The 9,961-nt window shown below is 32.3% G+C and overlaps 2 protein-coding genes across 4 annotated transcripts; one reads left to right on the forward strand and one right to left on the reverse strand.

The window, feature by feature from the left end:
- Positions 1-472: 472 nt before the first annotated feature.
- LOC114381639 (inactive LRR receptor-like serine/threonine-protein kinase BIR2) lies at positions 473-1,837 on the reverse strand. The gene is made up of 2 exons (XM_028340889.1): positions 1,151-1,837; positions 473-607 (listed from the first exon to the last, which is right to left on the reverse strand). Exons 1-2 carry the CDS (start codon positions 1,835-1,837, stop codon positions 473-475), a joined length of 822 nt encoding a protein of 273 aa, XP_028196690.1.
- Positions 1,838-4,853: 3,016 nt separating this feature from the next.
- Positions 4,854-9,961, forward strand: LOC114381807. Of its 3 annotated transcripts, none has more exons than XM_028341023.1 (4): positions 4,854-4,969; positions 5,655-5,831; positions 7,768-9,146; positions 9,586-9,961. In XM_028341023.1, the coding sequence occupies exons 1-3, from the start codon at positions 4,868-4,870 to the stop codon at positions 9,097-9,099; spliced, it is 1,611 nt and encodes a 536-aa protein (XP_028196824.1). In that variant the 5' UTR covers positions 4,854-4,867; the 3' UTR covers positions 9,100-9,146; positions 9,586-9,961. The 3 variants fall into 3 exon arrangements, with proteins under 3 accessions (XP_028196824.1, XP_028196823.1, XP_028196822.1); XM_028341022.1 differs by having other exon boundaries at positions 7,768-9,134; XM_028341021.1 differs by lacking the exon at positions 9,586-9,961 and having other exon boundaries at positions 7,768-9,555.

Here is a 9,961-nt window from a genome sequence, read left to right on the forward strand (position 1 = left end):
CTCGTCTTCTACCCTACGGTTCCGCTAACCTAAGGTTCTTCTAACCTACCCTAAATGCTACAACTACAGTGCATAATAAAAGCAAAGGGAAGATTAGGGACACCTACCTCGAACGGAAATGGCGTCCAACCGAAAGAAGCAGCACCTGGGCTCGCGGTGAAGGAGAAGGCTCGCGGAAGAGGTAAGCAAAGGAAGAAAAGCAGAAGCAAGAAGAAGTGGCTGAGTGATTCCGGGAGAGGAGAAGAAAACTATTTAAATATTTTAAACTTTTTTAATGAAGGGTAAAATGGTAGTTTCAATAAATTCCTGGGTGCACCAGCAATATTGCTGGGTGCACCTAGCATATCCCTCATGGGACGGGCACGAATGGATATCTTAGCACGCTGGGCCGAAACCAATTAAGCTTTTGGGTTGTCATTCCTCTTTTTATGAGCCATTTGCCAATTTGATACAAATTTCAGCAGCCAATTCACTAGACAATGGTGAAATTATTCAACTTATCTTCTTCTGTAGATGAATGACGCAAAAAGGTGAAAAATAGTAGCATCTTGGAATCTTCTGCAACAGCAATATCAGTGAGTGTGAATCTTTCTAACATGTAATTATCCTATTCATCATAACGAGTCATTTTTGCAAATATCCATCAAAATTTATTAAATAATTATATTTGGACACTCATATTTTTTAAACACTTATTAAATATTTATTATTTTTCCCTTCATATTACATCATTCTAGTTCACAAAAAGAATACATTACATCATACTTTATCATATAAAATATATTTTTTAAGATATCACATGTAATATTCAACACTTTTATTTAGTACAAAAAGAATTAACACAAAATTTCACGAATTAAAATCTAATGGTTCAAAGGAGATAATAAAATAAAATAATCTTTCGATTAAAATAGAATATATCTCATTGCACAATCAAATTTTATATACTAATTATCACTAGTCCTAGTTGAAATGAAAAAAAAGTAAAATATTTAAATTAAAATAAAATATAAGAATATGAGAGCCACATTAAATTTTAAAATTTTTATCTCAAATATATTCAAGTATAATTAAACCAAACACTAATTGTCTAATAACAACTTGAGTGTTGATTAATCACCAATGTAAGGTGTTTGATGAATAACTTTACAAATTTATTACTCCTTCCCACACCAGCCACCCCAGCAGCAACAATAATAATAACATTCTTCTTACTATTCCCCTCAAAACCCTCCCTGTCAAACCCATTGAAAATCTCAGGAATTGTCCCACTAAGCCTATTATTAGCCACAGAAAACTTCTTAAGCCTGTTTAAACTCCCAAACTCAGAGGGAATTGAGCCAGAAAGCTGGTTATTTGACAACACCAACTCATTCAAATAAGAACAGTTCACAATCGTAGGGGGAATATGCCCAGAAAGTTTGTTACTTGACAAATCTATTGAAACCAAAAACGGCATCCAAGTGCATATCTCACGTGGGATCTTCGAAGTAAAAGAATCTGAAGCAAGATCCAACCTTTGAATGCTCTTTCCACAGTACTTCAAAGCCTCAGGGATCTTATTACCCGAAAGCTTCGCATCTCGGAGGTCCAAACCTAAGACACGGTTCTCCCTTCGGCCCCAGCATGACACGCCCTCGAAGTCGCAGATGAAACCGGAGGTTGTGTTGTCGAACCTCCACGTGGCGAGCCGAGCCTGAGGGTCGGAGACAGTGTCCTCGATGCCCCGTAGACATCTCACGTAGTCTTCGACCTGCGACGAAGCGAAGTACACATGAAGCCCCAACAAGGTGATGAACATGAACAGAGAAGAACACAAGCTGCTCCTAGGATTCATCACCAACACAACACTAGGGTGGTGATCATAAAGCTTCGATTTTTAAGGTGGGGTTTGCAGCTAACACCGTTTGGGCGTTTGGGGGTTGATGGGTTGCAGGAAATGAGAAGCCATTGGTCTAGTCAACAACGTTTTCTTAAAATATATGAATCCAAAGAATCCGAAAATATCTCTTTTCCAGGATGATATTAGTCTCAAGATCATATAATTTTATTAAAATCTATTATTGAAATAAAATATTAAATTTTTATGTAAAGAATTATCAACATTTTTTACTCACAAGTCAATGACACGCGCATATTTATCTTATTAAAGAGATAAAATTGTAAAATTAGTCCTTAATTTTATCTCCAATTACATATTTTCTTCCCCTATAATTTAATTCATAAATTTGGTCTCCCACTTTTATAAATTCCTGCAAAATTGGTCTTTGAAGTCCGATTTGGACGTTGACCGTTAACCTCAGGCGTTGACGACCACGTATCAATGCCACGTCAATGTCTGAGTGATTTCTTATAAATGCTTCATTTTTTGTAGGTAAAATTGCACTTTTGGTCTCCCAATTTTACTCCAATTTCGATTTTGGTCCCCCTATAATTTAATTCACACATTTAGTCCCTCAGTCTTATAAATCCCTTTATAAATTGTTCCTGCAAAATTGGTCTTTTGAATGGTTTAGCCATTGGTGCTAGAGACATGATAGGTCTTGATAAATCTCGCACTTCTTTTTCATCGCAAGTTTTTCACTCACTTGAAATCCAGAGAAAAATCACTATTTGTCTCTCTTCTACTTTCGAGGTTGTTCAACTTGGAAAAGTGGCGCATGAATCCCAACTTGGGTCTGAAATTTCCAGATCATTTTTTTTTTCTTTTTTTGCTCCCCTATGCGGTATTATGTGTATACGACTACTTAAGTGGCCTATGTATGACAATGATATTTTTGTTTGAAATTTAAAATACAACTTCTCCAGAAATGAAATTTGGCTGAATTTATAAAGAGATTTATAAAACTAGGGGACCAAATGTGCGAATTAAATTATAAGGGGACCAAAATCAAAATTGGAGTAAAATTGGAGGACCAAAAGTATAATTTTACCTACAAAAAATGAAGCCTTTACAGGGAATCACTCAAACTTTGACACGTGGCAGTCACACGTGGCATTGACACGTAGCAGTCAACGTCTGAGGTTAACGGTCAACGTCTAACTCGAGCTTCAAGACCAATTTTGCAGAAATTTATAAAAGTGGGGGACCAAATTTGTGAATTAAATTATAAGGGGACCAAATCCAAAATTAGAGATAAACTAGAGAACTAAAAATGCAAAAGTAAAATGTGCTAGAGGTTTGAGATGAAGGAATGATGTAGATAATGATTGAAAAAAATATGAGGATAGAGTTGTTGGAAGAAAAAATATAACAAAAGTAGAATGTGTATAAAAAATGATGAGTTTTCACTTCTTTTTAAAGTTTCTTTTAATATAAAACGATTAATTCATGTGACTAAAATCTAAATGATTAAATTTTATTGAATATAAGTGTAAAAAGAAAGATTACACTGTATATTCTATTTTCTCTTATTATAATCATAGATTTTTGTGTAAGACCATAATTTATGGTCAAAATATTCAAAAGCATTTTAAATATATATTAATCGATTGTTTTAATAATGTAAAAATACATTATTTACAATATTTGATACAACTCAAATAAATGGTTTTTTCGAATTGGGTAAAAAAAAAGATATAAAAATATATAAATTTTTCTTTAATTTAATTTTTTATCATTATTTTAAAATTTTAAAATTAAAAAATTAATTCTCTGTTTCCAAATTTCTGGTTTTGGTATTCCTTATTTGATTTTATTTTTACTGTTTTTAATAAGTAAAAAATAATGAAATTATAAAAGTACATAAAGAAAAATTTTCTTCAACATGATTAACTTTGTAATATTATTTAAAACATTACCTGTTAAACTTTCTGCATTCAAATATGATAAAGATAAATAAAAATATGGAAAGGGTTGAAAGTAAATAACTACTTTATGCAGAAAATGAAATATATACTTTAAATTTTTTGACAATTTCTGCACTTAATAGATGCAACAATACCAGTATATATACAAACTAATTCTTTGGAAATTTTAAATCTTACTTTATATAAATAGTTATATAATAAGTGAACGATGATTAAGTTTAATATCGTTCACATTAAAAAATAAAGTTGAATATCAAATTGCATACTTATAAATATTCAATTTATCTAAAATTTTAGGTGTACGATTATCTAGATGATGCCACATAATTTAACAATTAGATTTGTAAATTTCACATTTCATAAAAAAATATTAAGGGTAGTAAATATAAAAATCTTTGATCCTTCCCCAATTTATTTTGTTAATTTTTCCTATTCTTATCAAATTTGCATTCAATAAATCATAAAAACAAAGTTGCATTGAATTCAATAAATTTAAAAATCAAAATATTCCTTTTCAACTTTAATCTGTTTTAATATATTCATGAAAAGATAATACTTATTTTTTAGATATGCCATTACAATTTTTCATCATTTATTAATTATTTTTACTCAATAATTAATTAAACTATATCACCATAAATATAAACATTCTTATTTTGTGAAAAGGTATGAATAGGATGTACATATTATTTTTTTTCTTTTTGCATTTTATTCTTATCGTTTTTTCAATATTCCAAATAACATTCAAAGAAACAAATTTAAATAATTTTGACTTTTTCTAAACATTCAAATAAGGACACTTTGAAAAATAAAATAAAAGTAACATAGAATGTAAATAAACAATTAGCTAAATTGTCAACAATTTTCTAAAACAGTAAAAGAATTAAACAGTAACCTTTTTTCCTTTCAATTAAAAAATCTTGAACAATTAGTACCAAAAAAAGAAACTCGAATAAAGAGATATTAACAATTCAAATAAATAAGAAAAAAAAATGTCAATAACTCCCCCCATAAATAACAGAAACACAGTCAGCAAACACTGTTCAAGCAGCAAGCAATGGAGGGAAGAGAGAGCAAATCTTCTCTCACCTCACAAACGGAACCTCGCGACAACCCCCATTCCCGTTTCTCCACTCCAATGCAACAACATCAATCTCATGTAAGTTGGGTTCTCTTCAAAATTTGAAATTTTCTTCTCAAATGAAAAAAAAAAAACTAACCTAACTACCTAACGTCATCGTCACTAATTGCCATCTCCGTCACCGTTAGCGGCGTCTCCGATGTCTATGTTGTGTTTGCCGTTATTCAAATTGACCCATGCTCTCAATATTTGATTTTTCTGATGCTATGTTGTTAGTTCTGATTTTTGGTTCTTTTTGTTTTTATTTATATACAAAACACATACAGTTTCTTAACTGTTTTTAGTCTTGTTCTCTGATTAGAATTAGAATTTTACTCTTGACAATTTGCTTGATAAAAGTTTGTATCAAATGTCTGCAGCTTAGCTGTGTTTTAGTGTTGTTCGCTGATCAGAATGAAAGTTTTACTTTGATGATCTGTGTAATAAAGGTTTATATTAAATGCCAGCTTAACTGTTTTTAGCTTTGATCTCTAATCAGAATTAAAATTTTACTTTTGACAATTTCTGTAATGAAAGTTTGTAATTTGGTGTTGAGTTTCAGCATGAGTTACCGATGTGGAACTCTAAATCTGATTGGAGAAGAGTACAGAAAGTAGCTTAGATATTGTATCTAAGTTTGGTGTTTTGTGTATTTATGTTTATGAGATTGAGTTTTGATGATTGTGGCTCTTCTAGTAACCTAACGGTGTATTTGGTTGTTCAGGAAATGGTGGCTTTGAAGAAGGCATATGCGGATGTGATTCTGAACACTGTGAAGGAGGCTGCAGGTCGGGTAATGGTGGCGGAAAGGAGAGCTCTTATGTTCCAGCAAGAGCATGCTTCATCGAAAGAAGAGGCTCTTCATATGTTAATGCGTTTGAAGCAGATGATGGATGCTAAGGTTTTATTTTGAATCCCAACTCATGCGGTTGTTATGGTTCTTTGATGGCCTTTTTGTGTTTTTATAGTTAATGTTATTGACGACTGTAATGATTGTAAAATTTTGTTTTTCTGTTTTAAGAATTTGCTTTGCTTAGATTTTAGTTGAACTGAAGTTGAAAGGGTTGATTTGTATTTGACAATGATGTTCTTAAAGTTAGCTTATAAGAATTGATTTTGTGTGAATGGTGAAGTAGAGTCAATTTTGAAATGTAATTATGAGTATATTTTTGAAAACTTTATGGGTTATACACTTAGGATCAATTGTAGGCCCAGTTATCAGAATCTTACGATTCGCGATTCAAATCTTGTGATTTGAGACAATTCGGCTACTTACCTATATATATCCTAAGAGGAATCTTAAAAGACTTTGTATGTTAGGGTACCTGAATGAATCATGTAAATCTTACGATTCACAAGATTCAAGGATTCATTATTTTTTTTAGTTTTCTTTCACCAATTCTCATTAAAAATTTGAAAAGTTATATAAGTTTAGATTATTAAATGAAAAGAAATTGACATAACACTTCTAAACTTATCCTTTTTTATTACTCCACTATTTCATTTGCTGCTCACTCAGTTAATGCATTTACTTTATTGATCTATTTAATTGCTTCGTTTCCAATATACTAAAATAAAGGCTTTACCAACTCAAATTTAATATAGCTTGTGCATCTCATGCTCCTAGAGCTATGTTTTTTTAGTTATTGATCATGAATATGTGCTTTGATATGTTTTTGTTAGTTGTTAGTTGCATATGCTATGTTTTATTATTTACGATTCATGATATGATCGATTCAGGATTTAGAAAATGAGCCTTCCGATTCACAATTTGAATCCCAATTCAACTTCCATTTCATGATGCAGAATCAAGAACAATTCACTTCTCACAGAATCATTATATAATATAGAATGAATTATTTTGGAAGCAAGAGTAGCCAAACTCATCAACTACTATTAGAATCAATTGTTTTTGACACAAAAGTGATTTTGACGGCAAACCAAACAAGCACCAAGGCGATTGAGTAATGGTGTTTTGTTTTGGATCCCCACCTCCACCCTCAATTTTTCAGTGTCTGCCTGCTTTGAGTTTCATTAGGAATCTGAAGGGGAATATCCTTAGGATCACATGTGATGTGCTGGTATGAGGATTTTCTTATTGTTCAAGTGGAATTCACATGTGTATCATTTTCTGGATGAAGTGATATGTTATATCAAAATTCTTGGCTGCATTACTATTGTGTACTTCATTCTGGCTTTTAATTGACAAACTTCAAACTAGATTGTTTTTTGTAATGAAGTCTGAGCAAACTCATAATCTAATAAACTCTATTGGGTTTTCTTGTTTCTCCTTTTGTATTTGAAAGTCATAAAAATCTTTATTTCTCTGCTTGTCTAGTGAGATATGTCCAGCTTCAGGTTACATATCTTTACCGGTTTGTAACTTGAATTACATGTTATGTATGGAATTAACATATTTGTAAGTATGCTTACATAGTTGCACTATGTATATAGATACTATCATGTATTAGCATTTCCCTGATAACTAAAGTCCTAAAAGTTCAAATGATTGGAAGAGTGGGGATATGCATTTCTCCACAATCTTGGGTAGTCAATCATGACAAGAAACTATTCCCCGGTAAGAATCTGTACAAGAACAACAACAATCAAACCTTATCAAAATCAATACTTAGAAGGAAATTTTGTTTATTGCATGGCTTGAATTATTGGTGTTGATGTAGTTAGGTTTCTCCTTAATGAAATAATCCTTGGATATTTGATTTGAAATACTATTCTGATCCGTCTGATGTAATTGCATTTCCCACTTTGATGTGTTTTTACTTTTTTGGTATTTTAGACCATACATTTCCATAAACTAATGTTTTCTTTGTTTACAGACAGCTGAAGCAGAAAAGGCATCATTGGAGAAGCAAAGAAAAATTGATGAGCTTGAAGCACAATTGAATGAAGCCGAGGATATCATAACAGATCTAAGGGCAGAGTTGAAGCTTGTATATCTGGAGTTAGAGATGGCAAGGAATAACCAGGTCCGGCCTTTGAGTGGACAGAAATCACAGAATGAAAAGCAAGCTGTAACTTTTCAGGAGAGTGCAAAACCTGAGATTTCAATATCCAGTCCTCATAAAGAACTTAGATGTGTAACAAGCTGTGATGTGGCAAACAAATCATTGACTATGAACGTTTTAGATAATAAGTGTTGTAATGCAAAACAACAAACTGAGCAATTGCGCATCTCTAATTTGGAGGATTCTTGTGGTCATGACTCTGACTTTGCTTCCATCATCACGAAAAGCAAGGAACCTGAACTTTTCCGAAATGGATTTACTCAGAGAATCCATGCACTCGAAGGAAATTTGCTGGATGAAAAGCTGCTCAAGCAAGATGTACACAATCAACATTATGGTAAAAAACTCAGGATCATTGCTAAAGATAGTAATGGGCAAGTTGCAAAATATAGTGCTTTGACTGAGAAAATGGAAATTAAGAAGCACATTAAGCACCATAAAATACCAAAACGGAAGATATATTCCTATTTCTGGTCTCACTTTCTTTCTTGTAAAATTCATTTAAATGACAACTGTAAATCCAGCAGAGTTGTGTGCTCTCTACCTTCTATCAAGCTTAGTGCCATTAGCAAATGGAAAAGAAAGAGAAGAAGACATCCACATTTGGGAATGAAATCTTTTGCTTTTAGGAGTTGTAAACCATCATTTTCTCTTAAGCAGTGCCCATCTGTCTCTGATAATAAAAAATGTTGTGAAGATGAATATGATGCAAAGATGAAGTCAGTGGCACCTTTGACTGATGTAGAACCTGTGCTTGGGACCACTGGTGTTACAGAAAGTGTCCAGGCTGTTAATAAATTCAAGCTTGTGGAGAAGGCAATTGAGAAGGATAATGAGTTATTAAATTTAGAAGAAAGTGCTGCACAGAATCTAACAGGTCCAAGTTCTGATATGAAAGTTGAGGTTTTCGATGTTCCATCCACGAATACTGATTTGGAAGATGCAAAAGCTTTTGAAAAAAATGATAGATCTGCCAGTCAAGTAAATGACAGTAGGCCTCTGAAGTATACATTCCAAAGGAAGCGAAAAAAGGAATCCTTGGGAAACACAGACCAAAACATTGATTCTGAGAAGCGTATAGTGAAGAGGAGGTTGGAAGACAAACAAAATGGTGCATTAGAACACCAAAATCTAGCATCATAGAGGAAACTTCTACAGATAATCAGCACCTGGATCAGGTTGCTCATCTGGTCTGTCCAATTCTTATGCATACAATAACTCTTCCTGATTTCATCTTATGCTGATTGAATTAGGAGCACAAACATAGATAATTGGATATGAATTAAGTGTTAAGAAGTTTTTGGCTAAATCAAAATGAAGGGTTATCTGATAGTTTGTTGTGGATCATGGATCACGAATGCCTAGGATTAACATAATTTTCTAGCCTTCCTCATTTTAGATATATAAAAAACTTCGTACCCCATTGCCCGGAACCTCATTTTAGATATATATTTATTTATTTATTTCAGATTTAATAGACAGATGAATTTTGAAATGCTTTCTTTAAAATAAGATTGTAATAGAAAATTGCTTGCTATAGAAATATAATGATTGCTTGCAGTTGTTGCTTTCTTAGAAAGAAATTCAGTATTTGAGCTCCAGTCTGATTTATTCATTTTCTTTATTCAGCTTATATCTTTGTCTGCAAAAAGGTACTGATATCAATATGGATGCTGAAGGCTTGAGGATTCAACTATAGGAGGCCTCTAGCACATAAAAAATGTTTTTGTTAACATCTAGGCACCCTAGTTTTTTTTTTCTTTTTTTTTTTTAAATAATTATTTCTGTATTTCTATCGAAATAGGAAAGAAAAATGCTGTTTCTGCAGTGCAGGCTCAAAGGCCCTATTGCCAAGGTCTCTTAAGTGCTTAACACTTGACTCATGACATGTTGATGGTAACCCTTGATAGCTGATGGATATGTTCATAGGATCTTTGTTGTTATTATTATTATTATTAGGGTAAAATATGTTTGGAGTTCCTGTGAAATTTGAGAAGTATTAATT

This window comes from Glycine soja, chromosome 13 (genome assembly GCF_004193775.1).
Source record: "Glycine soja cultivar W05 chromosome 13, ASM419377v2, whole genome shotgun sequence".
In the NCBI taxonomy this organism is placed as follows: Eukaryota; Viridiplantae; Streptophyta; class Magnoliopsida; order Fabales; family Fabaceae; genus Glycine; species Glycine soja.

Bases quoted from the DNA above. Each gene is read 5' to 3' on its own strand.
- LOC114381639 (XM_028340889.1), bottom strand. From the start codon at position 1,837: ATGAATCCTAGGAGCAGCTTGTGTTCTTCTCTGTTCATGTTCATCACC. The intron at 608-1,150 runs GTAAAGTTATTC...TATGATGAATAG, and splicing joins TGGGAAGGAGTAATAAATTT to GATAATTACATGTTAGAAAG.
- LOC114381807 (XM_028341023.1), top strand. From the start codon at position 4,868: ATGGAGGGAAGAGAGAGCAAATCTTCTCTCACCTCACAAACGGAACCT. The intron at 4,970-5,654 runs GTAAGTTGGGTT...TTGGTTGTTCAG, and splicing joins TGCAACAACATCAATCTCAT to GAAATGGTGGCTTTGAAGAA. The intron at 5,832-7,767 runs GTTTTATTTTGA...CTTTGTTTACAG, and splicing joins AGCAGATGATGGATGCTAAG to ACAGCTGAAGCAGAAAAGGC.